This window comes from Galendromus occidentalis, unplaced genomic scaffold (assembly GCF_000255335.2).
Source record: "Galendromus occidentalis unplaced genomic scaffold, Mocc_1.1 scf7180000076381, whole genome shotgun sequence".
Classification (NCBI taxonomy): domain Eukaryota; kingdom Metazoa; phylum Arthropoda; class Arachnida; order Mesostigmata; family Phytoseiidae; genus Galendromus; species Galendromus occidentalis.
In genome coordinates, this window is record NW_003804370.1 from 275,987 (window position 1) to 303,291 (window position 27,305).

A 27,305-nucleotide genomic window follows, 5' to 3' on the forward strand; every position below is an offset into this window, starting at 1 on the left:
CATGATTCTCGATTCGCCGCAATCCGGATGATCTCCGAGAGTCGAAGAAATTCGATCAGGATGATACGAATGACCATTTTCGATGGGAATCCCACCTGTCTAGATGCCCGCTTCACGAGCGCTTGAGCATTATACGACGTCGTCGGCTCAGAATGGAACCCCCTCCTCCCACCACCATGGGCTGGCAGATGTTGACTGTTGACAGATCCTTTCGCTCGAAGTGGCTGGAAAACAGGAATCGCTCGGCGTGAGGAGCGAGCGTGTTCTTTGTGGCTTAGATCTAAAGTAAGTTCATCACACTCTTCCTCTGACTCTGTCCAGGGCTGTCTGGAGAGCGACCGACGAGCTCTCGCATTTCTGTAGCCTTTCGAATCCGGACTCTGCTACGTCTATCTCGTTTGTGCTGGAAAAGCTCGAACAATCTCTTCTCTGCCCTCTCTGAGAGAGGTTCGGATTCGCTACGATAGCCTCACGGGGACAGCTGATCGAGAACCCGACGATCGAATTTCTATTGAGGATCGGTACCGACAGTCCCTCGATTTTTCATGTATCCTCCGAGAGATTACTCGGGAGCTTTTGTCGAACATCCAATCCGGTCTTTCTTTGCGGATTCCGACGGGAAATCCCGGCCGAAAATCCGGATCAGCTGATTTGTACCTCTTGCAGCCTACGGCAAGATGAGCGCAAAAGAAGTCGAGCTGGAGCAGTGTCTGGCAGAAGCCGAGAAACATCTGAAAACATCTTTTCTGAAGCGACAACCTAATTACGAGTTGGCGGCGGATCGATACCAACGAGCGGCTCAGCTGGCTCGCGGGCAAAATGAGAAGCAGCGAGATCTTCTATTGAAAGTGAGTTCCCCATGTCGTGCTTAACGCGGTCCGGGTGTCACAGAGAGAATCTTGTAGCAAGTGTGCAATTTGAATTTATTTTCTGTGACGTTTATTTCCTCAGAACAGACTTGAGTTCCAAGCTGATCTTTCCAGGCAGCGGACTGTTTTGTGAAACAAGGCTCTTTCTATTCTGCCGGGAAGCAGGTTGAAGCGGCTGCTCTAGTCTCCAGAGATATGAAAGACTTTGCCCAAGTCGCCGCTCTATTCGAGAGAGCAAGCAATCTTTTCGTCCAGCACAGGTGAGGAACATGTTGACTATATCTGGAATGAATCATTTGAATGAGTGCAGATCAATCAGAATCAAAGGATTAGATGGCATCGCATGAATATATACTTCTCCCTTGGTGTTCCGATCAAGACTGACGGGTGCAATTTATCCTACAGGAGTATCGATTCCGCCGCGTTGGTCCTGGAGAGGGGTGCCAAAATCTTGGAACAGCAAGAGAGCCACTGGAAGGATGCGATCGCCTTCTACAAACGTGGGGCCGAGCTTGCTCTCATGGAAGAGAAAAATCGTCAAGCGGGGGAATTCTACGGGAACGCTCTAAAGATGGCTCTGAAACTCAAGGAGTGAGTCGAAAGTAGTTCGGAGGAGCCTGCGGGGGCGAAAAACGCGATCTGTCTGCATCTCACGACATTTCCGATGAGAAGTCATTCTGTAGAAATGCTCGTCGAGAAACGCAGGCTGTCGGAAAGCTGAAAGAGATTGATAAGAATTCGCGATTCATATCGAGCTTTTCCTTCCAGCTACGATGACGCTCTCAACATGGTGCTCCGACAGCGCGAAAGCTATGAACAGGACGGAGCCAGTGGCGACTTATCCGGACGACTTGTCGTTTATCAAATTCTCATCCAGATCGCCCGCGGGGATGAGATCGCCGCCCAGAAAGCTCTCCGCGACGGCTCCGGCTGGCTCGATCAGGAGCAATACGATATCATGAGTACACTTCTCAAGGCAAGTTACCAGGATCTCTTCGATTTCGGAGAATCCCGGGATCTCTATCGACGTCTTATCGATCGGTATCGGAGCTTGAGCCTCGAGGTGTACTTTGGAACAACGTATTCCTTCTTACAGGGCTTCGATGAACGTGAACCCGACCTGATCGTCCACGCGTTGAATCATCCCTTCCTTAAACACATGGACACCGAGATGGCGAAGGTTGCCAGGAATCTTCGGCAGATGCACCTGGAGAAAGCCGAGAACGAAAAACAGGCTAGCGCTTCAACTTCCAATGCGGAAGCAGAAGCAGGGAACGACAATGGTTTTGATGCCAGTGAGCTCCTCTAAGAACGTAGACCATGCCGAAGTGCGGCAGTCGAGGAGAACGAATCGTGGTCATATCTCATACTGGCGAAAAAGTCAACGCAGCTGACCGCTCTCGGCGGTCTTGCCTCTATCTGTGAGGGGTTTGGGACCCGTTGCTGCTAACTGTCAGAGCGTCGATTAGGGCTGCTGACATGGAGTCAGGCGGAAGTGGGTCCCTTAGGATAGAAACACCGAGTTTTATTCCATTCGCGTCGAAGCTGGAGCAAGGAACGGGAGGGAGGAGCGATCTGCTCAATGATTCTGTTCCGAGTATTAGAAACGTTCCCCATTGATTTGGGGCGTGTACATGCTTAATATGTTATTGACGGGTATTGAAACCTGTGTGTGTCTGATCGAGTAGGTGCAAAGATTTGTTGTGGACATCTTGTCGACGGTCTGTCGAATTTTGCCGTCAAGCTCGTTTGACAGCTCTTGTTTCGGAACAACGCAATAAAGACAATGAATAAGTTGAGCCTCAATTTTCCCGAATAACTTTTCCTTGACGTTCCTTATCTCGAAGTCCTTCCCCTGCTCGGAGGCGGCGAGCGCACACGGATCGTGACTTTACTTGAGCTTCCTCCTCACTCAGCAGAGAGCGATCGGAATGGTCGAGACCAGTGCTCCGAGAGACCTCCCGGTTGAGGCCCCGCATGGACCTCTCTGACGACCCGCAAGTGAGGATTCGTAGGACGTTTTGGATACTGTGCATTGGATCGTGGGGAGCTGGGAAATAACCGTGGATTTCCGGAGGTCCATATACGCCACTCGGAGAGCCTTGTTACCCAGATGAATCGAGCGAGAGGTGCATTTTTTTCGCAATAAATTATCGGTTTGTTTATTATAATCCTTCAGAAATACCCTTCGTCCGTACCGTCTTCTCCACATCTCATGCTTGCGTTTCGAATCGTCCATACACACTCACACCGGCACTCATAACATTCAAACTCGTTCCCGGACTCAACATATTTTTCTAAAAGTCTTTGTCTTTGCGCTTTTCATAGGAGATAATATTCACTAACATTCGAGAGCTGAGCATCCGGTCGATGAGGAAACCAATAGGAAGGAACCAGAATCCCTTATCTATCGGACGCAGCGGAACTTTTCGACTAGAAATGTATTGTGTGACAATTTCGCCACTCGAAATACTCGAACAAAACTGTCGTCCAAAGAACAGGCGATCGACAGACAAGATATGCTTAAAGCTTAAGACCAAGTTTCTTCGCTAGTTTTTGGGCTTCCTCAATGTTGTCGAGCGTGTCCTTATCGGTCTTCTTCTCCTCGGTGATTTGAAGACACTTCTTGAGATATTCCGGTGCCTCTTGCTTCCTGCCCATATCGATGAGAGTCCGGGCCAAACAGAGATGATTCCCGTTGAAGATGGCCGGAGACACTGGAAGAAATGAATCGATGTGAGTGCTCGCGCCTCTTTGGCCACAGCTCGCAGCGATTCAGTTGATTAAACGTACATCGGCGACGGAAGTAATCGTCGCCAGCGTCGCCGACATAGACACCAGCTCCGACGTCGTCGTCGACAACAGCAACAACAACAACGGCATCAACACCAACACGGTAAACACAATCAACGATACGCCAACCGCAGCATTGTCTCGTATACACGATATACGTTCAGCTGCGTTAAAAAGAACAAGCTCTTGACTCACATTCTTCGGCTTTCTTGAAATGGCTGACAGCCTCCTCGAACGTCGACTCTGGAGGTTTTGCGAACAGGGTGGCAGCGGTTTTCTTTTGCAGCCAACTCACTGACGCGACCTTGTAGCACCACTGGCCGAGTACATGATGCGCCAACTCGGATTCCGGGTTCAACTCGATGCATTTCTAAATTGGTCGAGACATTCGGTTAATGCATCGGAGTTTGTGAGGGATCTGTTCAATCAAGCGCGAATCAAGTGAAGCAGCTCCTTGCCGCTGCCGGTCCGCCTGACTGTTCGTGAATCCGTCTCCTAACGAGCGAGCAAGTCAGCCCGTCCGCAAGTCTGTCAGTCAGGAAGTCACTCAGTCAGTCAGTTGGCCGCTTCAGCGCCCGAGCGACCAAGACCTGAACACGGCACATTACGTTGCTATGCGGATCGATCGAGCTCGACCAGAGCGGTTTTTGTCAGCCATGGAAGTTATATGAGCGCTCAATATATGACGGGACCGACGACGTTCCGCTTTAAGCCATGCGGGTCTCTCCGTAGAGTTTAGGCGACTCAGATACTGGTGATCGCTCAAGGACTCGAATCTCTTGCTTTACCGATGAGTTCGCTGTCATGGAGAGCTGACCAGATCTTCCCAAGCATCGATCTTTCGTCCGAGCAGGGGGGGGGGGGAACTAAGGGAATGATGAAAGGAAGAGTTACGTACGTCTAAGTGCTCCCGGATGATGAAAGCTTCTTCGATCTGCTGCTTGAAAGACTCGTGCTTCTCCTTGCATCCTAGAATGATGGCGAACCAGACATGCGAGTTCCAACAATCCGGTGCGATCTCCAGGTTTTTGGTGAGGATTTTCAAGCTCGCTTCGATGGCCTTGTGTTTCGGGACGGAGCCTTTGAATTCAGCCTCTGAGGATGTAACATCACCTCGTCAGGAATATTCGGACAGATGTGAGCCCGAAGGCTCTCCGAAGCATTCCCTCGATGAAAATTAGGTGCTCCATGAATTCCTTTCATTTAAGGGAATCGAAATCTCCAAATGAATCAGTCGTCAATCCCAGCGCGAACCCCCTTTGCGTCGCTCGATGGCAACCTTCGGTGCACAGATTAGTCCCTAGAGTCCCTATGACAGTAGAGTGACCGCCTTTCATGCTTGGAGAATTATCATCTGCACTCAAGGTCTACCTCAGTGTGTTACGGCCTGTAGGGAACGTATGAGAAGTCGCCTACGGGAAGGTTTTCCGAATGGAGCCTAAGGAGACGGAGCGCCGATTCTTCCAGCTGCTCCCCGGAGGGGAGGAACCGGAGAAGCAGGTCGCGGCTCGATGTTCTCGACTGCGAACATTTCTCAAAAAAAGTTCGTCTCGCGTCTCGTTTTAGCTCAACGGAGAGAGAAAAGACCCGGAACAGAACGTCGTACGAGCTGATTCAGCGTCTGTAAATATTTCCTGATCGAGTTTGGTTCTACGCACCCGCTCCAAAATCGTCGCGCCATCCGATGGAGCCCGCAAAAAATAGAAATTACGCATCATCATTGAGCTAGTACTCGACGTCTTAAATATTTCACACGAGCCACCTCGAGTTACGCTGCGATCGATCCCGCTCGCCTAAGCTCTGTTCGGATAAGGCCGGCAAAGCCTAATCTCCAGGTGGCTCAAGAGCGAGAAGGCGCGAAAAAAACTCCGTGCTACGCCGCGGCGCTCCCGGATATGCAGATCGTTTTCTCGTGATTCCTTGGGCTTACACCCGCGAAATCGATCCGGTCGGATCCTCCCACAAGTTGACCACAGTTGGAATAGTCCACCGCGCAGACTTCGGACCGAGAAGCTACAATGCTCCGAAAGGCATGTCAGATCCATTATGAAACGATGAATCCGGCCGAAAGCTGTCCAAATATTGTAGAAATAAGTGGGAGCCGGGTCGGTGGAATGGAGCACCCACGCACATTTCAAGTGAATCACCGCTTCCACTCGGCTCAATAACAATGCCGCCACCTTTCGCGCAAGGAACGAATCGTCATCTCGCACGAGGAGGCTGACCAGAGATCCGCCTTTGGAGTACTTCTCTCTTATTTTTTCCCGATCCAGAGGCTGCTCGTTCGAACTTCTTTTCCCTCAGCTAACTTATCCCTGTTACGGATCACCTGGTTAAGACATAGGCACCAAGAAAAGAAGACGAACTGACCTTTGAAGATGGCTCTGGCTAGTCTCCACTGCACCTCTGGAGAAGGGTCTTTCTCATGCACCACAATGGTCCCAAGCCCTTCGACGTGGTGACCCATAGTGAACAGCGTATCGCATCGCTCGAGAGCAGCTTCCATCTTCGCTAATTTTGGTTGTTTAAATTCTCTCTGATGCTTTGTCTCAAAGCCTCCAGAATGTGAACGCCAATGACTCCGCTTCGAGCGAGCTCCAACTCTCGACTGTCCGCCGTAGATCTGAGCGGCTATAAATTGCGTGGTAAGTGAGTGAGCGGTCAGACGCTGGTAACGTAGACTCACTTAAGAGAGGAGTTCTCCTGAAAAGGATGAGGGAAACAGGGAGGAGAGGACTGCAAGGGACGTGGATTAAGATTTGGACGTACAAGGTTGCGTCTGTCAAACGACAAGCTATTGCGGGCCAATGTCTGAGCGTTGCCGCCGCCGCCGCAAGCGAAACCGCGCCGCTACCGCCTCACCATCGGGCTTACTGGCGGCGCCTTCCCCGCCGCCGTCGCCCTGTCCGTAGCTGCGACTTCCTTCACCAAAAGTACTGTCACTCTCATTCAGTCCAAGGGCCGAAACACTGACTTGACAAACACCGCCGCTCCTTTTCACGTGACTGTACCAATCACTGAATTTTTTACTGCAAAGCACGCATCGTTCACTGAAATACGTTATCTCTTTCACTTTTCGCTTGACTGTCCTACTCAGTTCTGACAACTCCGCGGCGATCGATGAAGACGACCGCGGCGATAGAATCTTTTGCTTAAGCTAGACATTGACCTGGCGACGATCAAGGCATAGATTATCACTTATCAATCGGACAGTCCTCCGCCGATGATGCTCATGTACATAACTTTCTGAGAAAAATTTGATCATTCCAAGTTGCTCGACATATCCTCTTTTCCTGGACGCAGTGTATCGTACTCCGAATGCTAATCACCCCGCTAAACGTAGTACTTCCGCTGATCGGTCACATGGCGCAGATCCTCGCTTCCCGATTCTTTTCACCGCTTAGCTACGCATTGACATATGTTTCGGTCTCTTCTGTCGATCCTCTGGAACGGCAGCTTATCTCTGAAGAAATCTTCGGATTCCGATACGTATCCAACACCATCAGCCCGGAGAAAGTCAACGTCATTCGAGGCGTCGCAAAACACCGATCAGTTGATATCGGACAGGAATACAATCTCTCCAGAAACGTGTTGACAGGGACTCATTAGTACCTGCGTTGAGCCGAATTTGGTTACAATAAAGGCACAAGAAAGCGTTCCGGGCCAGACGGCGGCGACGTTCGGACGGAACGAACAATTTCTGTACAGTCCTCGTGATATTTGCTTGTTCGGATAATTTTATTCGCGCGGCGACGACCGACGTTCGGAAGCCGAGACCTTTGCACAGTACTGTCGGAGTATCTCCACGCTATCGACGCCTTCGCGAATGTCGAACCACGCGAACTCGGTAGACGACTCGCTCGTGCGAATGTGAGTCTCTGGCGACGCTCGCGACCTTTGACCGTCTCAGTTTAAATTATTTATCGGACCGGATCTAGGCTTAGCCCTGTCTTGATGGCTGATCTCGAGAGGGATAGAGATTCAAACCACGAGAAGGATTTAAATGAGCTTCGACTATTCACAAGAAACGGGGTTTCATCGCGTGGGCCTCTATCCCATCCGATCGGCGTCTGCACTTTCTCCTTTTCTTGAACTTCCTACTCCCATCCGATGCTCACTCAGCCCGAAAATCGAGCGGTCTTCCCGACAGATCATACTCCGGCAGAAATCCGGAGCCGAGTGTGGTTTTCGAGAAGACGGAACGTTTAGCCCGCAAATATTCTGATCGCTCCGAGCCGCCGATAGGGTGTCGTATGCGGGATTGGCCTAATCAGCTGCTCGAGCTGTAATGAAAGTTTACGGTACGACAGCCAGACTTCTTAACGATGACCTCGTCCAATGCCGACGGTCTAGCGTCAAGACCGAGCCATAATAGAATGCTTGCTTTGCTCCGACTCATCAAACACCCGTTTGTATGATTTTCGGGCTATGACAGGTGATCGCTCGGAATCGTTGTTGAGGAACGAACGGACGAGATGCGTTCTCACTGCGGAGATAGGAGTCGCCCGGAGTCGATCATCGACGACTCAAGCTGGTGCCGCCCAAATCTTGCGACGATGAGAGGTGTCTTGCACGGTTACGACGCGCCCCGGGAGTATTTTTTCGCTTTCACTTTTTACCTTTGAAGACTGACAGAATACTGCTGCGTGAGGAGCAGCGGGAGATTCGATCTTGGTCACGAATCTTGGTCAGGATCTTGGTCTGATGGCAGCGTTAGCAGCTTCTCCCAATTGATTGATAGACGGAACGAATGTGAGCTCCTGGTTTCTTCTTTTGAAGGAGAGCTAGTTGATCTAAAAGGGAAGCTCCCAGCTAATCGGGGAAGCCCAGTGGGAGGATGTGGGCCATGTCCGACTATCGCTTGAATAGAGACTATAAGCCATCGACTTCGAGGGTTCGGTCTGATGCGGGTCAAGTAGAATTGAATCAGGTGGATCATTCTCCAATTGGTCAACTTCATATCGCGATTGCTGCCTCTTGCTGACCTCCGGTGGAAATCGCTCGGCTGTTTTTTCGAGAGCCCACGGAGATGGATTAATCCCTCTTGAGCATTTTCTGTTCCCATGGAACAAGGCGATCCGAATGATTTTTTTCTGCTTGTGTAATAAAATTATACTTCCGCGGATCTAGCTCAAAGTCGCTAATTAGCCCGCTGTGCTGCTCTGAATCTCAGGCGCTCGATTTGAAACAATGAATTGCGGCGCTTATAAATAGAGACTGTCGCCCCGATCGAGTTGTTTGGTGCCAGAGCAATCACCCGGAGGGACGAGGATAGTCGGTAATGTTAAGAAAGGAAAATGGCTCGGAAAAACCGATCCTTACAGGACATCATTAGTCCCACCGTGATTCCTATCAAGTTTCAGCAGGATCTCTCCATGTTTCAGCTCGATCCAAAGTGAAGATTTACGTTTAAGCCGGGCATCCACCGCGCAAGCGATGTAGTCCGCGGAATCTCGCGGCAATTCGAGCCGCTTCTCCGTAGAGAGTCTACGGGAAATGAAAAGTCCCCCGAATCTTCGGAGAAGAATCCCGCGATTAATGCACAGTCCTGAATCTCGTGCTCCGGAAGCGACCAGAACGATTGACTCATTCTCGTCGGTCTCCCCGGAGAGATGTCGTGGCAGAAATGTTTTTTTTTCTCTAAATAAACAAACTCAGTTTCTGGAGTCACGATATTCTCGAATTTCACAAAGACGAGTTTTCGCTTTGTTGGAGTGAACTTCACGCTTTTCTTGCATCGTCTTTACGCCTACATGAGCAGCTATTCGTCGTATTGAAGAACTCTCGGTGCTCATAAGAATCGGCAGCTGCTCCAGGAAGCTGAAAATTGCTTTGCTCCTACGAGAGCCGCCTTTTGCGGCTGGAAATGAGCAGGCGGGATTGCTGCCCTTTATTTGAAAGGAGACGACTCCGTAGGTTCCTTTTAGTTCATTTACGCCCTCGTAGAATTTGTCCAATTCCAGGAGGGATGTATGGCGAGGAATATCACGGAATCGGAGAATGAAGTTTTGATTCCACTCAATGGAGAGCGGAGTCGGATAATTCTGAAATCTGCTACGTTCTGCACTCGGGACAAAGGCTACCCAACTGAGTCAACACTGTCGCTCGTGACTCGATTCGTAAATGTAAAGCTTGTAAATGTGCTTGGAAATGTAGAGCAATCTATCCTGATCCATAAATCGTCTGAGACTAACGAGTTCCACGAGATCCGAACGGCACAATCCAGACGGAATCTTCGGAATCCGTAGATGTCAAGAGAAAGCCTGACTAGTGAGTTTCTCAGGCTAGATTAACTCTCTGACTATCGCTTCTCCGAACTGGCGAGGAAGCATCTTGTCAAGTCTACAGTCTCCGAACGTCGTCCTGCTTATGAGGAAGAAGCCTCTGCAATCGATGTTGCGCGGAGATCGAAGGAGCCGGAGATCTCGAATCACCTCCGGATCCGCCTTTCTCTCGCGAGTAGCATCGAAACGTGTCGAGACTCAGCAGAGGATCTCTGCGAGCTCGAGACTCCCGGAGATCGTTATCTTGGGAATTTTTCCGCAGCACAGGAGTCGTGACAATTCTGCCGTATGACGATAGTTACCGCGAAACAGAGAGATTGCTGAACGTGTCGCAATCACAGAGCGTGAGGCCGGCAGGGCCAGCGGACACGATGCGACTGTGAATTTCTGCCGCGCCACCGCAGCCAACTTTCCATTGGCGCTAAGACTACTTGGATGCAGAAAAAGGTTAAACTCTTCCCATCGAATGACCGCGGGCTTTCTCCAAGTTGATTCCACGACCCTGGTCCCAGACTTCCCCCAATGTCGTGGGATTCCGGGCTTGAGACCGGCCCCTTGCCCGACCGAATCCGGGGGAATTCAATCGAAGAAGATGGATAGGAGTTCCTCCAACTACCCTTGGAGGCTGATGGTCCAGCGGAAGATGCTCTGGAGAGAGCGCAACCGCACGAATGCGTCGTGTCGTGGCTCTCCCGATGGCTCGAGAGGAGAGGTTCCCGCGAGCCGAGGGCTGGAGAAGAGCTCCGCGTAAACGCATCCATCCGTTGCCCTCAGACTCGGGGCCTCCGCTTCGTCTGCGGGTCTCCCCGCATAAACAAGGAGAGTTTCCTACGGAGGATTCACGGTCTCGTTAAGTGACCATGCACGAGTGGTGATCTACGATTTCAATGGTGACAGACCGAGGAGCGTACAGTACCATCGCGCGACTTGCGGGCAGTCTCGTGTCGGATCCGGATATTCCGAGCGATTCCCCTTCGAAGAGGAATTGAGAGCAAATCCTTTCATCGGTCCCGACGGAGATTCAGGCTTTTCCTACCAGCCGTCGCTGCCGGCAGACATGGGCAGAGAGCCGCAGAATTCCATCGAGATGTCTCTCGCGAGAGCGAGAGCGATGATTCCGAGACCTCTGAAAGACTGGCATCCCTATCGTCGAGCTCAACTGGCTCATCTCGTTTTTTGTGCGATGGGAATCGGTGTCTCTATGTATGCTCTCTACGTAGAGGTGAACAAAATCACAACACCAGCTTACAAGCCGATGTGTGATATATCGGAACACGTCAAGTGCTCTCGCGTTCTAGTTTCTGAGTAAGTCGCCGTCGAGGTCGGGGACCCGCCTTGATCTTGAAGGTCTCGCATGCTGAGGATTTTATTTGATACTGTTCTCGAAATATTCAGCATTATCGAATTCATCAGATATTCCCGCGGATTCGGACTCCTCGGAAGTTTTTTCGGGGCAGACTCGCCGCTAAACATGTCCAACTGCGCCTTCGGCATCGTATTCTACATGATTGTTTTCTGCTTGGGTAAGGCCAGATCTTCTGCGTCCGGAACTCCTCGATTCTCCGCTGTGACTGAAATGTTTCCCTTACGTCCTCCAGGTTTCATCCACCAACCGACTGTACTCTACCTGACCGTCTGGTTCGTCGTATTGGCTTACGTCATGTCGATGTATCTCATGGCCGTTCTCATATTCGTCCTGAGCGACTTCTGCGTTGTCTGCGCCACGATCTACGCCATCAACACCTTGTTAATGCTGGCTACGTTTTCCCGCTACTCATGTAGTCCTAAAATCGCTCAGGAAAAATTATACAAGAGTCAGAAGAAATACAATTGAGCTGGCATGAGATGCAGTCGATGATGATTGATGCACGAGGACTGCTCGCAGTGGCTCCGTATTAGTGTGAATACTTGTGAATAAACCTTGGACAGAATATTCTGCTTGTTTGAGCTACACCCCCCCCTCCCGATCGTCGTCTGGTTTAGCGGAGGTCCCTGGTCCGAGTCCCTCTTCGCCGACGCTGAATCACCTGATTGGGCCAGGTAGATCGACCGAAGACTCTCGACACAGGAGGAAGTGGAGGAAGACGACCGAAGTTTATTTCAAGCTCTCTAATAGTGTGACTGCGTTATTGCAGAAGAAATGGATGCTCGAGAATGAAGGATTTGATCATTTCGCATTCCATGCTCAAAGCTCCTTCATCCCCTCGAATCGACCGCAAAATCTCGGAATCATTTCTTAATTAAAGCTCTCCTCGAATCGCATTCGCCCCATCCTACCCAGGCATCCAGAGTTATCAGTATTGGACAACACAGAGAAAGAACGTGACTGTTTTGATTGGTTTCATGGCTATTCTGACGCAACACTCTGCTCCGTGGAGACAAGGGAAGCTGAGTTCCTGGATACAAGCCCGTTCAATCCAGGTTCACGAAATCCACTGGTTTCTTGTAAGCGATACCTCTGCTGACCTCGACCGGGTTGTAGTATCTGTAATTTTTTGCGAGTGAGAACGTGAGCGGTGGTTGAAGAGCTCATTCCGCCTTCCGGGCTCGAACTCCTAATCGGGAGCGATAACTTTGGCACGGGAGCCGAAACTCTGCGGCAACTTAGGTCACGACAATTCCAACATCTACACGATGATCGATTCCCATACCTCCAGAACAGAGACGACCCACGCTTGAGCTGGTCGTTCTTCTTGAGATGAGTGTAGCACTGGGTCCAGTTGGAATAGATAGCGACGTGAGGTGGACGTCCCGCAACGATTGGCGCACCACTCACGGACACCACGGTGCTGACTAGCGCGAACGGATATGTCAACGAGCTGGCAAGGAAGCTTGACATGGTGGCGATATAGCTCCGCACCTGGAATCGTAGTTCAAGAGAATCGAAGGGATCTGACGCGAGAGCTAGCCGAATCATCCGCCGAGTTATTCTCGTTCGCTCCCTGTCTCCGACCCGTGGGGTCAGACAGCAAGAGATCGGAGCGACTCCGCAGGAATCAATGCGCCGACTCGATTGGCGTCAGTGAGGCTATCATTCTCTAGATAGACGATTGAAACGTACCGTTGGATCCTCAACGATGTACGTATTGATGAAGAAGGCCGTCGTGGCAGCGAGCCAGATCCGCAAGATTTCGCCGTAGATCCTGGGCACTAGACCGCTCCATAAGCCCGATAGTCCTTCCTCCCTGTATATCTCTACGAAGGAGCCCAATACGGAATTATATTTCGTTTCTCGGCCGACAAATTCGGCCATCATCCGAATGGTGATGACTCGGAAAGGCTGTGCGACGGTGATCGCTGCGGCATAGGCGACCGACTCCTGAGCGGTGCGTTTGATGAAATTGACAATCTTCTGACCGTCCGAAGTCAGGGGACAATCTCCGACCAGGAGTTGTTGGTCTTCGTCGAAAGACGCCACGGGCGGCAGTCTCATCGTTACCTGCGTTCGGGAGAATCGAATTTAAAAATCAGATCGGAAGGTTCTGAGGAACCGTTTAGATGAGGATCATACTCACGAAAACGAAACACGAGTCGTAAACTATTCGACCGGTGAGGCTCGCTCCTAATCCGCGATAGAGCCCAAAGAAGCCATCGACTCCTCGGAGATGACTGCAATAGATGAATCAATCCAGGAATCGATTCGCGAATATTTCGGGGGACGAATTGCCGGGGATGCGCTCAGAGAGATATCCGGATACGCCAAAGGAGAAAATCTGTCGTGGTTCGGCAACAAACCCCATGTACGCGAATACTCCAGGGAGCTTGAGCACTGGCCTCCTGAAGATGGTGTGCGCGGGCACTGGAGGGAGCGGCTCGAAGCCGATTTGCATTAAAGTCTTCGCGTAATCGAATGGATGCATGACGACCGTCATTGCACTCTTCCCGACCACCGACAGCCTGGAACGGATTCATCCCCATTTGAGATACAGGGCTCAATCATCCACTGGTTGGTTGCCCATTGATGGTCTTCACGGAATCGTAAGCTGACTGCTCACTGAGCTCAAAAACCCACCATGGTTCGGCCTTGTCGTCGTTCTCTACAACGCGTCTTCTGGGATGCATGTGGAGATCTTCAGTCATTCCCTCTGAATGCGATCGGTCCCCGCGTTCGCGAGAGCTGCAGGAACGATATCAAAGCGATGAAGTTGCGGACCGCGCGGGCACTCCGGGCCTTCGTCAGAGGGTCTGGATGTGGACGGCCTTGCTCAAGTCTCCGGTCGCTCCTGACCGGCCTTATCTGTAGCTACGACGAAGATATGAGCTCCAATTGGAGCACTGGCGACACGAGAGCTCTGGCCACGCAACGATCAAAATTTCGAGGAAGGCGATTCGAGTTGTCTCACCCGAGGACCTCTGTCGGAGGAGCTCCGAGTATCGCTCTCGGAGGATTTTCAGTGCAAGGACATCGATTTTACGCAGTCGACATACGGGATAGAGCTGCTCGAAGGGGCTGGATGGGTCGAGCGCACGGAAACCTCAGAAGAGTAGTCAGCGGACCACCTAGGATGAGTCTGCAGTCAGCGACTGTCTGGACGTGAAACTACACACCGGTAAGCTGCGGTGACTTATCGCCAGACTTGCGGGTACGTGGAAATGGGGGGAAGAGGGAAGGCTTCCGTGGGGGAAGCGGGATCTAATACCTTGAGCATGCGTTCCTCGAGAGCGTCAAGGAACGTTATGGAACGCAATCTACTGAAGTCTCCCCAAGTTAAATTCGATCTCGGTCGCGAGTGGACGCAGACGAATATTGCCAAGGGCTGATGACGGTGATTTCTGTCCAGAGAAGATGAAGTAGGAGAGTCGGCCGGGATCTTCTACTGCTCCCCCTTCACGGGAAATCTACTTAAAAGAGTCACTTGCTGGAGTTTCTCGTCTAGCTTTATGCATCCGGGTGCGTCTGTCTGGCAGTGCTGATTGCGCGAGATTGTGCGGACGGTACTGCGTCGCCTCTTGAGGTCTATGGCATTCTGATGCTCCACGGAAGGCATCGCGAGGTTGTATGAACCTCCAAACGCACTCATACAGGCTCTCACCGGAGGAAGGAACCAAATATTCTGTCAGATTATGTTGTGCCTCTACCACGATGAAACATAAGCCTTGGAATGGAACTTCATTCATCGAAAATGTCCAATAAACTTTCTAGTCTGGGACAGCTGACCGTCTCGGAGAACTCTGCCGTTCATCAGGATTTTTATAGCAAACACCAACATCACTACCTCGTCTCGTCGCGGCCCGCTCTTCGGTCGCTCTCCCGCTGCAGCCCTCTCCGCTGAGAGCCATGCGGGCCGGCCCCATCCCGAGACTGCGGCCATGCCCCAGGAGTCTGGAACTCGACATCCCCCCGGTCATGACTCCGATGATGTTCGCCTCGGCAACTGTCCATCTTCCTCTGGCTCGGGGAGTAAGGATACTCTATTCCATCTTCGTGTCGTTGGGAAAACGTCTCCCTTTCAACCCTAGACGCGGCGGTAAAGGATTTCGGTGCGGCGGCATCGCGACAAGCCCCCCCTCCTCCTCCCCTCCGAAGAATGCATTCTCGCTTGTGCATTCCGGGGTATGAATGAAATTCCCAGGAGAATGAAAATTCGAAGGATTCCAGAGGCAGCTCTCCAATCAGGATCTAGTCAGCGGGATAATGGAATCAGGATCTGTTTGACGCCTTCTGATGGAATCCTGTCGAAGATGGTATGATTTTTCTGGAGATTGTCCGACAGGTATCGGTTATGAGTTGGACTTGGTTCAGACCCTTCGGTCTCAACAGCCAGCCTGTCTATCCCGAATCACTAATTTCAGTCGATCACCAATTTATTCGGAGGCTAGCGGAATTCGTTCTCCTAAGATATACCTGAATTGAGCGATCTTCCTCGTTTCGTCCCGAAGCGTGAGTTTATTCAGCATAAGATCACGGGGCAACGATTTTCGGGAAGCGTTCAACACTCATAACAGTTGAAGTTAAGTTGTTCCATAGCGCTGGTTCATCACCTTTGGAACCGGGTCCAGTGGCACGGATTTTTAAGATTTTGGTTCAACACAAAAAAAGGCGTAAGAATAACGATCGTCCCGAAGCTCGCTAGGGCAGGTGCTTTTGAGTGACGTTCAAGCTCTACGCGGCGACAATCAGGCGATCCTCAGCTTCGGCGTCTTCGAGCATTTGTTTGAAGCAGAAGGGCATGAAGCAGTAACCTTCGCCGTGATAGAATTTCGATTGGAATTCAACCCTGAAATTAAGGAGTTTCATTCAGAATTCCGAAACATACAGACCGAGACAAGAGCGGTCTCGAAAGCCTTAAGGATTATTACCAGTGGAGACGAAGAGCGTGGAGGAAGGCTGAAAGACCCTCCATGATGAGCAATACAGCGATTGTCAGGAAAGCCCAGAAAGCGAACGCCAAGTAAATTCCGATAAATCCTACAGCGTTGGTCATATCCAGACCAGGCCTGAAGACCATGTTCCACAGCACTTCCGAGAGTTCTGGGGAGAAAAGTCGATGGTTATCGGAATCGATTAATCGAGAGAGTTCATAACCCCGCCGGCCTACGATCTACGCAATCAGGTACTTACGAGCGTGAGCGAGTGAGAGAGCCCAGAGACGCAAGTACGACGCGGTGTGCGAGACGCAACCGAGAGCGTACTCAATGGTATGAATGATTTGGTTGATGAAACAGTCTCCGAAGTCGAACTCGCCGCCGGGACCGCCGTGCCCACCGTGACCGCCCCCATGACCGCCTCCGTGACCGCCTGTTGCGGCCCCGCCGTTGCTGGGACTAGCGGGCTTGTTGTCGGCGTGGTTTCCTTCCTCAGGATTGGAGTCCGAATTCTGCAAGCGATGTTTGATGACTTTTACGTCTCTCGAATGATAGAATAGGAGAGAAATGCAGAGAGGAAATAATGCTGATGTAGGACAGAAAAATTATTTCGTGACATCCACGGAGGGAAGGCTTACCAAGGGCGCAGCGGAGGACGCTCTGAGGGATTGAGCTTGCGCGTGTCGGGATCGGAGAACGAAAGGTTTGACGAGAAGCATCCAAGGGACGCAGACCAGTGCGATTACCACCAGCACGGGTTCGATAAAACTCTGTCCTCCGTAGAGCAAGTCCGTGTTGCAGAGTTCCGGTTTGACGGGCTGCTCTGGATAGGACATCATGAACATGTTGATCAACATGAGCAAGAGTGAGGGAGCGCAGAAAGTATTTTCGAAGTAGAACACCCATTTGAGCACGATCGTGATCACGAGATAACCGAAGATGCTCATCAAGAACAGGACTTGGGGAATGAACTCGGCCACGATACTGAGTGAGTCCTTGTTGAACAGATGGTTTCGCAGGGACAGCAAGACACCGAAGGACATCTGCACCACTCCAAGAACGATCGAGGTTTTCATCTTGAAGGAATTAGAGAAAGCGATCTTGTTCTCCGAGAGCATCCAGACCGGGTCCAGTCCGAACAGATACGGGGATCCGCTGTAGTCTCCGTGCGGAAGGATCATGGCCTGCCTCATGGTCTCGTTGGTCACCGGGTCGATGATGACGTCCTGCCGGACGTGCCACGCCGATCCGAAGATATTGGTGGTTTTCGAAAAAACGTCGTTGTAAATCATTCCGGTGTAAATTGAGAAAATCCCCATAAGGAGGATGATGTATCGACCGCCGAAGAAAGTCCCCCAGATCTCGTTGTCGCTCTTCTGGGCCGCGAGCGACCTTTCGCAGAGTACCATCCACAGGGCGAAGAGGAACATCAGCATCCCGTGTCCCGCATCACCGAACATCACGGCGAACAGGAACGGGAACGTGATGATCGTAAAAGGAGTGGGGTTTGTCTCCTGGTAAGTAGCAACACCGTACGCGTCGATGATGTTCTGGAAACCTTTGGTGAACTTGTTGGTCTTGTTGTAGGTCGGAGGAACTTCATCGGTGTCCACCCGATGGAGGATCGGATGGACATTGCTGCCAGACGCGACTTGTCCTCGGTTGAGGGCGTTCTGGATGAATGCGATGTCAGCTACCGGGACCCAAGCTTCCGCCAATAGGCACTTGGACGTGATGTCCATGTTGCACATGTTCAGCGTATGGAAGGTCGCCTTCATTTTTCGAACCTCGATGAACCATTGAGAGATTTTTCGCGCGGTGGCCACCAGAACTCGGTTCCTGTGATCCTGAGTTTCCTGACGGACCTTCTTGAGATCCTCGAGCCTGCCGCGGACGTTGTCTAGGAGTTGACGACGTCCGTCGAACGTATCGCTTATGGGATAAGTGTTGGCGTGGAATGCCTGCATGATTTTCTTGACTTTGCTTTTCAGCTGCTCCCCTTGGAAGAAGACGATTATAACGTTTTTCATGTGCCAGGCTCCGGTATGGGGATCCTCGACCGGCATGTAAATGGGGACTTGTCGCATAAAAACGTTTCCTCGGCAAACCCTCCACAACAGGCGCTCGAATGACATCAGTTTCTCCCTGGGTATCACGCCCGCCAGGAACGTGAGATTGATGTTGTCGGCAGGCATCAGCTGGAATCCATCGTCACGCTGAACGAGGCTACCGGTGCGCTCACGCTGCTCGAAGAAGCGTTGAGTGAGCTGTAAAATCTGCATGACTTCATAAAGCTCAAGATTTGTGCGTCGGAGCTCCTCGCCGTTCGTATTGATCTCTTTGAGTTCCTCCTCGATTTTCGAAAACGTCGCCTCCATGTCGATCATGTTCTTGGGAGGAGGCGAATGCGGGACATCCTTGGCATTCGCTTCGTAGATAGGAAGAGACTCCCGCTTGATTTCGCGGAGAATGAAACCTGGAACACAAAGAATTCGATGATTCTAGATGGCGACTCTCCGGGCACGAGATTTTTCAGCGTGTCCCTCGGCTTGCTTGGACGATATCGATTGTCTGGTCGGAACTCACGTAGCTGCCGCTCCATCTCATCGCAACGGCGAACCTCGTTCACGAAACGTCTCTGGAACGCGTTCGTGTCCGGATTCAACTGCGAAAAAGACAAGAGAAGCGTTTTAAAACTCACGAAATTCTGAACGTGCGGGGCCCATCCGAATACCCGGGGCCGGTGGGCTCATTTGGCTACACAGGTTCCACGAGTGCCTGATTGCATTCGCTCCGTGATTGGGAACGACGGGGAGAAAAAGGGAGTAGTTACTTACGTCTCGAAACTGAACTTGACCCAGTTCTCCAAGTTCAGACACGCAGAAGTAGGCAGAATCGGTCGGCAGAAAAATCTGCGTCATCGCCATCTCCTCGGACCGGAAGAAAGTCCCCATTTTGGTGTGCCAATCAGAGTCTGCTTGAAAGAAATTCTCCGATTAGACCTTGACGAACCCTAGGACCGATAGTATGTACGAAGGACTAAGTAAGATGAACGACTCATTCACTGCCGACATATGCAGTTCTCACAAGGTTAGCCACAGTTGGATTAAGATCTTCTGCTATCACGGACGCTCAAAGTCCTCAAAATACAAGGGTCTCTTCGCTCTTGCCTGGCTTTTGCCCTCTTCACCCGAAGGGATCCACAATGCACTCGGCAATCTGATAGGTATTCGCCGATTCCTGAATCGGACTGCAAAAGCTAGTGACGTGTGGGAGCGTTGCCAATCTGATCGTGAGATCACGAGAAGCCCAGAACCAGTTTGCCTCCGAGGCAGCGGTGGAGTGGTCGCCTGAAGTCGTCCGGACTGACACAGCCGACCGCGCACCGGAGCAACCGTACCCTCACTGACGAGCCTTCAATCCAGTCCACACTGCCGTGCCTCCGAAGTGTTTTCTTCCCCTCTTGAGATCGCTCCGTTCCCAAAGCGGTTGAATCCTGAATTTAGAGACGCTTCTGGCGAGAGTCGATCTTCGGAGCGACCCTATTGCTCGATCCGTTGCTCAAACTCGAGCACCGAGGTCTTTCGCCGCTCGCTTCGAGCGGAATTCGAAAGAAAAAACAAGCACTCAATGAGCTCGATCTTCTCACCTGACCGTACGTGAAGACTCGTAGATTAGCAATCAGCGATGGGAGCCAATGCACTTGGCGTTAGTGACTCTCGTCGACTACCACACCGAAGCAGCAGGCAGGCACCCAGAGAGGTAGCACATGACACCAACATCACATGACATCGAGAGGATCGACAGCTTCGCAAAGCGCATGCGTTCTTGTTTGACCGAATGGCCACAGATGGCGCGAGCGTCGATTCCGCGCCTATCATCAGGAGAGCCTCACGCGAGACATCGACGATGATCTCCGACCGCCGAGCTCCGAGTCGGGGCTCTCGCACAGTGGACCATCTCTCAAGCGAAAATCGCGCAAGTCAGGAATCGCGGGAGCCGGAGTTGCGAAGACGAACATACTCAGAGGCCAGAACGAGCTGGAATTCGCGGGTGCCCGCATCGACTCGTTCGCGGGTGTCGGGCTCCAAAATGGAATCTCGCCACCTGTCGCCCCGGTTCGGGAGGAAGGAATTCGAGAACTCGGAGTCGAGTCTCATTTCTACTACCTAGCATCGAGCACTCATACTCTCCACATACACCCACAGCTCATGAACGGAATGCGATCGAAATTATCAGTCGCAGCCTGCTGCGAGTACTTTGTGAGCGATGACCAGTCCTCCCTCAAACTCCTGAAGAGCACCACACAAGCTAAAGAATCCATCGGGGGATCCGTGCCGACATCCGCGCTTCTGCCTCCTGAGAATTCGAGCTTCTGCGACATTTCTCAAATTCTAGCGTTCGATGATTGATGATCACTGATCGACTGATCGATCACACATGTGCTCATGATGGAACATGGGCATCATCCCAAATGGGGGGGGATCGAGCGAGGGCGAGTTGAATACTTGTTCGTCATAGAGTTCTCTTGTGCGCGTCTCCACCGACTCGTGCCCGAAGGGGTCGCTGCTTCAGCCGAACTCAGGAGCCCGGTTTTAAAATTTCCCCCCGTCGCGCTCGCAGGCTGCTCCGCTGGATGGGGGAGAAGCTATGATATTACGCGTTTTCATTCTGGGTTGAACTGATAATCACCACGAGATAGCTCGCTCCTCGAAAAAGGTCAAGAACCCCCTTCCCCGTCGAAGACGGAATGGAGACATTATTTGACTCCTCGGTGAGATTTCTCGAGTCAGACCCCCGGGGCTGCTCAATGAAATGAACGCAGAATGTAGCTCGTACCCCGCTATTCCTTCTTGAGGATTCATTTTTATTTATGCCATAAATCGGGCCTCAACCATGTTCGTCTCCTTCAGTAGGTTTTCTTCGCACGTCTCACGGTCTTCTCGAAGCTCGCCGCTCCGGAATCTCAGTTCTATCGTTTCCTTCCTGGAAACTGCGAAGCTCTCCGATTTCGGGAACAGACGAAGACTCGAGAAATCTATGCGACGATTCGCACACGTCGAAACCTTTGCTTCGAGGAGGAGGATGGGTAAACATTTGCCCGCTTGAGATGCCAGCGGTTGGCCCGGATACTTTCCTCTCGGAAGTGTCATCCATGACGCCCCGGTTCAATCTTGCTAAAGGCGGATAAAAGTCGCGAGTCCGCTAAGTCCCAACCCGAACGTCGGCCTTCCTCTGGAATCCAGCGATGAACCTCGATACTAAGGGATTACACTCTAAAATCTAAATCTCGGCTTAGCATTCCGGCTTTTAGTGAATGTGCTCCCCCGATCAGGGTTATAGGAGAAGAGGAGCAAATCTTCAATAAGTACCCAGGACACGTCAGTGAACCTGCCGCACGACATCAAGCGATCGTCTGCTTTTGCTTCGGAACGGTTGCGATCAAGGTTGGGTTTCGTCACTTGCTCGAGAGAAGATCGTGACAGCGGTGACGTGCGATTGCGGCATTAAATCGACTTTGAGAAAACAATCGGCGAACTAGTTTGCAACGATATCGTTCATGGCCCCCGATCTCGGGCTGGAGCTCCCCCGTTGAAAGACAGGGTCCGGGGCTCTCCCGTTGGAGGTCCAGGTCCGGAGCTCCCCTGTTGAAAGTCCAGGCGAACCCAGAGCTCGGGTCCGCTGAAGAGGAGCAGCCCCTCAGAGAACAAAAGGTTCCTCGAAAGGGATAGAGGTGCCTTGAAGAATCTCATGCGACGATAGAGGTCTTTCACCCCGTAGAGGGATTCTTGGCTCCCTGTCAATGAAGCCGAATTCGCGGATACATATAGATGGCTGGGATATGTTGCCCGTGTCCAACAACCAATCAGTAGCATGCCAGTACGCCATCGGGTATGCTCAGGAAGGGGACAGATACTCGCTTCCGTACTATCAGAGGAGCTCTCAGTTAGAACAGTCACGGGCGTTGTGTTTCTCCGTGTTAGTGTAACGGTCATAAATTATAGAGCTCTGAAAGACTGAGGACGAGCGCTTTTCGCGTCCCATCCGAACCCCGATATCCCTGATTTTCGGAATTCAGAAATCGAAGTTTCCCATGCTCCCGGCCGGCGCTGTCTCCGGTAGAAAACTCAGGCTCCACTGCGGGCGGGTCTAGACTAACTTGAGCCTGCCGGCGACGGATTCTCATGATGACAGGAAAAACCTGCCGGTCCATCAGGCCGTCGTGCCTCAAAGCCCCAAGCAATTTGTTCTCTTTTCCGGTCGTGACGCAAATGAGCAACAGAGGTTACCAGGCTATCGCCAGCTCCAGACACCGGCTAATAGGGATTGTGTCGGACCAAAGCAGCAGTGCCCCACGAAAATTTTGCTCTTTCTCCGGGGGTATAAGATGGAGGCAAGCGAACAACGCGCTGGCACCGTCGTCGTGGTTCACGTGACTCCACCTTGAAATTCCTCTGTGGACCCCACCGAGACTCCGCCTACCGCCAGATCTCAGAAACAATAACTTCATCAGATATCATTGGGACGATTCGACCGATCAAACCGACCGAGTTCATCCGAAATCTTCCGACGTGAAGCGGAGGGAGACGACAGACGACTGTCCCTTCGCTTAGAACGGCTACTGTCTGCGGTCGTTCGTTCCGGACCGTCTGATTCTAGACCAATGATGATGATATCCATGCATTCACATCACGGCTGGTGCTCCACGCGACACGCAGGGATCATCTCATCATTCAAGATGGCGTGCGTATTTATTTACTTGTGAAGTATGATCGGCTCGAATTCTCGGACGATTATCTGAACTCCATCCGTTTTCGGCTCGAGAAGAGTAGCCTAGAGTGGTCCCGAGACAGACGACCCGATGTTGATACGACTTTCCGCCCTGATGGAGTTGCGGCTCTGAAGTTGATCAACTTTTTCACCTGTCGCCAGGTAAGCATAGGTGCTTTTCAAACCTGAGCCCGAGCTCAAGAGCGGCATTCATTCGAACAACAGGTTCCCGAACTCTCGAAAAACTTCATAAGGTGCCTTCCAGTATTTTCGGCGAGGCGGCTCACGCCAGTAGGTGGGTCTTCTCCTTTCCATACTTGGGTCGTTTACGCGGAGTGCCGGCTTATTGCTCTCTCTGATTGGGTGGTGAGCGCCCGGTCGGTCCGAGATCCGAGAAGTTTGAGAGGGGGACTCTTACAAGTGAAAGTGAAGGCATTTTCAAAATTTTCGAGGGAACCGCTGAGAATTCTCTCGAGCTAAATCGCTATCGTGCGTTCTGGGGAAGCGAGACCTAATTATATGCCGTCCGCGAGCTGCGGTGAAAGAGCGTGGCTGGCCGAGCGGGAGACGTTAGCGACGACCGACGTGAGTTCTCCTAAAGAACAGCCTGATGGTTTCCGTTTGCGGTCTCCGATCGCACCACGACCGCCCGTTCACCTAGCCTGAGGAGTTCAGACAACACAGTAGCACTTCCAGCGCTCGGAAAGGGATCCGTGTCCACAGCGGCTTTCAAGCGTGATTACTGATAATTTAATTTCGTAGAGCTCTCCTAATTCTCAGATCCTCTAATCTGCTCTAATCAGCTTCGCTTTCGCGCGAGTTTCTCTCTCGTCCTTGCTACGAACAACGCTGTGCAAGAATGCGGGGAGCGGTAATCAGCGCTAATGAACTCAATCGATGTTCTATCTTTGATGCCGAACAGCTCCTGGTGATCGATTCGACCTCCTGTTAGGCTGATTGATGTCCCCCCGATAACCTCGCGAATCCGTTCCCTTCCCTTCGTTTTCAGGTCGGAGACGTGCTCTTGAATATCGTTTGCGCTGTTTGACGAGTCGACGGCTTCGAAAATGTTCCGGAAGAAAAAGCGGCCGGTGATCTCGATGCCCACCAACTTCGAACACAGAGTTCACACCGGGTTCGATAGACGTGAAGGTCGTTACGTCGGCCTGCCTCCCCAGTGGGCTTCCATAATTCAGGTGGCGCCGGAAGACACAAACAGACCGAAGCCGATCATAGATCCTTCGAACATAACTCCCACTGAGATTCTTGACCTCAAGATGCATGTGAGTTCTTCGGTGTCGAGAATGCGGACGAGAGAAATCAGCAACGAGATTTCCACCGTCAAAATCCTCTACGGCGCGGTGCGGCGCTCTGAATTCCTTGCCTGGAAATTCTAGACCTCTAAAATGATTATTATCCATCACCGGCAGACGATCGTGCGTGGGACTGCGGCGACATCGAGCACACGAAATCTGGTGACACGGTCGAACTCTCTCCGATCGCATTCACCTCCAGCGATTAAAAGTCAACTGAACGCCATGCATCAAGTTCCTCAAACGATCCCGGAAGACGTGCCTCTACCTGCTTCAGTGCTGTCGCAGCAAATGAACCAATCATTCAGCCACGCCGCGCCTTCGGTTCCTCACGGTCAGCTCAATACGTCAGCGGCGTCCCTACCCCCGGGCCACATTCTAGCCCCTCATGCGAAGGGCCAATTCGGTAAAAAAAAATACGGACCTCAAGGAATTCACCACCAAAGTTCCCGCTCTCAAAATCTAGTCTCAATCCTATGTGGCACTATCTCGCATGGAAAAGTGTACTATGATAATGCACCCATCCTGGGAGCATCCCCATAAATCCAATACTCCGGTATTTTCAGGATTCAATCCGGCAGGAATGCGAGTGGCTCCGGCTCCCTCGAAGGCTCCCCCACCCCGGGTGTTGATTAACGAGAACAATAACGAGAAGCTCCCCCCTCCGCCACCGTTGCCGCAGCACAATTCACATCACGGCTCTCATCCGCCGTCTCATCTCCCGCCGCATAATCCCGCCGTGAAGCCGCCGCAAGCGATGCCTGAAGTGGCCCATCAGCAACAACAAGCACCTCAATCTCAACCTCATCATCTCCAATCTCAGGTGAGCGGCTCGCTGCCCTCATTAGCCATGAGGAAAGACTCCATTATCCGGAGTCATCGCTCCCATGAGGAGATACAATCGCTCCCTTGAGGGAAAACACCTACCCATCGATTAGTTATTGAAATAATTATTATTACAGCATTCTCCACCGAAACCGCCAGTGGACCAGGAGAACAATCACGCCAAGGGACAGCAGCCCATGCCGGACGCCAGTCAACGTTTGTCTCACGAGCAGTTCCGAGCCGCGCTTCAGATGGTTGTGTCGCCAGGAGATCCGAGATCCGAGCTCACAGATTTTGTGAAGATCGGGGAAGGATCTACGGGTATTGTGTGCATCGCGAAGCAATTGTCTTCCAACGAAATAGTCGCCGTCAAACGTATGGATCTCCGGAAGCAACAGCGGCGGGAACTTCTCTTCAACGAGGTTGTGATCATGAGGGACTACAAACACGCGAATATAGTCGATATGTATTCGTCGTATCTCGTTGAGAACGAACTCTGGGTTGTGATGGAATTCCTGCAGGGCGGAGCTCTGACAGACATTGTGACGAACTGCAAAATGGACGAAATCCAAATCGCCACTGTTTGCAAACAGGTTCTGAAAGCGTTGTCGTACCTCCATTCTCAGGGGGTGATCCATCGCGATATCAAGAGCGATTCGATCCTATTGGCGCGAGACGGTCGTGTCAAATTGAGCGACTTCGGTTTCTGCGCTCAAGTGAGCGCAGACCTGCCCAAGCGCAAAAGCTTGGTGGGAACGCCCTACTGGATGGCCCCTGAAGTCATTAGTCGATTGCCCTACGGTCCCGAAGTCGATATCTGGTCTATGGGCATCATGGTAATTGAGATGATTGATTCGGAGCCACCGTTTTTCAACGAACCCCCTCTTCAAGCCATGCGACGTATAAGGGATATGCCTCCGCCTAAAGTGAAGGCTTCCGGAATTAGCGGTACCCGACTGGGAGGGTTTCTCGATAAAATGCTGATCCGAGATCCTTCACAGAGAGCAACAGCTTTTGAACTGTTGCAGCATCCGTTCCTCCGTCAGGCCGGAGCGCCTAGCGTTCTACTGCCTCTCACACAACAACGGCCAAACTTGCCTCAGAAATAGGATTGTTACTTCATCAAAACCTAGTTTTGGAAAAACCTGACGTATCTTCGTACGGCCGACCGGAGGAGCGATGCACCAAGTGCCTTTTCGAAACGGCGGACCACCACAATCTATACAGCGATTTGCCTTTGGGAGCGTTCCTCTCCCCGAAGAAGGAACGGAGTGAAACTCGATCGGTTCGTCGTACAGCAGCGAGTCCTTGTCGGGGATCATAGTCTTGACTTTCGGGGGAAACTTGAATCTACATGTAAAGTATTTAATAATTTATACATCGATTTCATCTTGACGTCTAAATTTGACATTCGGAGTACTTAACAGAAGTCGACCGGTCACGGCTAAAGCGAGCTACAGAGCGAGCAGATAATGCGCTAATTGCGTGGCCCGGCCGGAAGCCCAAAGGATTCGACGTCGGTCGGAAGGTTGTTCTGCGAACGCCATGGGACCTCTTCCTCGATGGCCTCTGAAACTCGATGAGGTTTCCCTCTTCGCCTCGAATCATTCCATTTTGCGGTATCCCTTTTCGACGATCATCCGTCATTCTGCGGTCTGAGTCAGGCATACGAATGACGGGTGCTTTTTCCGAGTGGATCGTTAATTGAATCGACGTATTTTCGGCAGCTGTTGTATTCCGGTTTTATCGCCATGAGAGATTCTCCCGAACTCGAATACTGCTATTTTACCACACCGCAAATATTGTCTTCCGATGAGATCAAAGATTTCAATCTTAACCTACTATATTTTCAACTCACTCAGCATTATTGGTGGACTGATAAACCTGACTAGTTCTTATATAATAAATGTAAACTTATTTAAACGGTGGAACGAAGCAGCGGCTCCCTCCTTCCTCGACTGCGCCATAATATTCAATCTTCTCCATCTCACTGCGATACGCAGCATCTCGTTTCCCCTTCTACCCCTCTCCTGCTGGGGTGGCCCCGGGTTGATTGTCGGGGGTTCCGCCCCCCTGAGTAGATCGACCCTTCGATTCGAAATTGTCCGCGAATCGTTGCGCGGAGCCAACCCTCGTAAATGTAA

At 51.6% G+C, this 27,305-nt stretch overlaps 6 protein-coding genes across 6 annotated transcripts; 3 read left to right on the forward strand and 3 right to left on the reverse strand.

Annotated features, from left to right (window-relative positions):
• Positions 1–183: 183 nt before the first annotated feature.
• Positions 184–2,672, forward strand: LOC100906046 (gamma-soluble NSF attachment protein). Its single transcript, XM_003738941.2, has 6 exons — positions 184–285; positions 667–848; positions 984–1,129; positions 1,275–1,460; positions 1,638–1,845; positions 1,966–2,672. The coding sequence occupies exons 2-6, from the start codon at positions 678–680 to the stop codon at positions 2,176–2,178; spliced, it is 924 nt and encodes a 307-aa protein (XP_003738989.1). The 5' UTR covers positions 184–285; positions 667–677; the 3' UTR covers positions 2,179–2,672.
• Positions 2,673–3,008: 336 nt separating this feature from the next.
• On the reverse strand, positions 3,009–6,307 carry LOC100906192 (regulator of microtubule dynamics protein 1). The gene is made up of 4 exons (XM_003738942.2): positions 6,033–6,307; positions 4,561–4,757; positions 3,858–4,032; positions 3,009–3,586 (listed from the first exon to the last, which is right to left on the reverse strand). The coding sequence occupies exons 1-4, from the start codon at positions 6,166–6,168 to the stop codon at positions 3,393–3,395; spliced, it is 702 nt and encodes a 233-aa protein (XP_003738990.1). The 5' UTR covers positions 6,169–6,307; the 3' UTR covers positions 3,009–3,392.
• A 4,696-nt stretch (positions 6,308–11,003) lies between these two features.
• On the forward strand, positions 11,004–11,837 carry LOC108865163 (vitamin K epoxide reductase complex subunit 1). The gene is made up of 3 exons (XM_018641906.2): positions 11,004–11,251; positions 11,360–11,469; positions 11,545–11,837. Exons 1-3 carry the CDS (start codon positions 11,004–11,006, stop codon positions 11,778–11,780), a joined length of 594 nt encoding a protein of 197 aa, XP_018497422.1. The 3' UTR covers positions 11,781–11,837.
• A 193-nt stretch (positions 11,838–12,030) lies between these two features.
• LOC100906577 (mitochondrial carrier homolog 2) lies at positions 12,031–14,703 on the reverse strand. Its single transcript, XM_003738945.2, has 8 exons — positions 14,587–14,703; positions 14,290–14,446; positions 13,959–14,189; positions 13,682–13,843; positions 13,462–13,555; positions 13,008–13,385; positions 12,598–12,806; positions 12,031–12,431 (listed from the first exon to the last, which is right to left on the reverse strand). Exons 3-8 carry the CDS (start codon positions 14,024–14,026, stop codon positions 12,359–12,361), a joined length of 984 nt encoding a protein of 327 aa, XP_003738993.1. The 5' UTR covers positions 14,027–14,189; positions 14,290–14,446; positions 14,587–14,703; the 3' UTR covers positions 12,031–12,358.
• A 1,125-nt stretch (positions 14,704–15,828) lies between these two features.
• LOC100906337 (V-type proton ATPase 116 kDa subunit a) lies at positions 15,829–20,029 on the reverse strand. The gene is made up of 7 exons (XM_003738943.2): positions 19,902–20,029; positions 19,090–19,226; positions 18,839–18,917; positions 16,891–18,728; positions 16,509–16,764; positions 16,247–16,418; positions 15,829–16,164 (listed from the first exon to the last, which is right to left on the reverse strand). The coding sequence occupies exons 2-7, from the start codon at positions 19,204–19,206 to the stop codon at positions 16,050–16,052; spliced, it is 2,577 nt and encodes an 858-aa protein (XP_003738991.1). The 5' UTR covers positions 19,207–19,226; positions 19,902–20,029; the 3' UTR covers positions 15,829–16,049.
• A 2,955-nt stretch (positions 20,030–22,984) lies between these two features.
• mbt (serine/threonine-protein kinase PAK mbt) lies at positions 22,985–27,004 on the forward strand. The gene is made up of 5 exons (XM_003738993.2): positions 22,985–23,185; positions 24,033–24,306; positions 24,454–24,742; positions 24,903–25,159; positions 25,299–27,004. Exons 2-5 carry the CDS (start codon positions 24,091–24,093, stop codon positions 26,268–26,270), a joined length of 1,734 nt encoding a protein of 577 aa, XP_003739041.1. The 5' UTR covers positions 22,985–23,185; positions 24,033–24,090; the 3' UTR covers positions 26,271–27,004.
• The last annotated feature ends 301 nt before the right edge of the window (positions 27,005–27,305 follow it).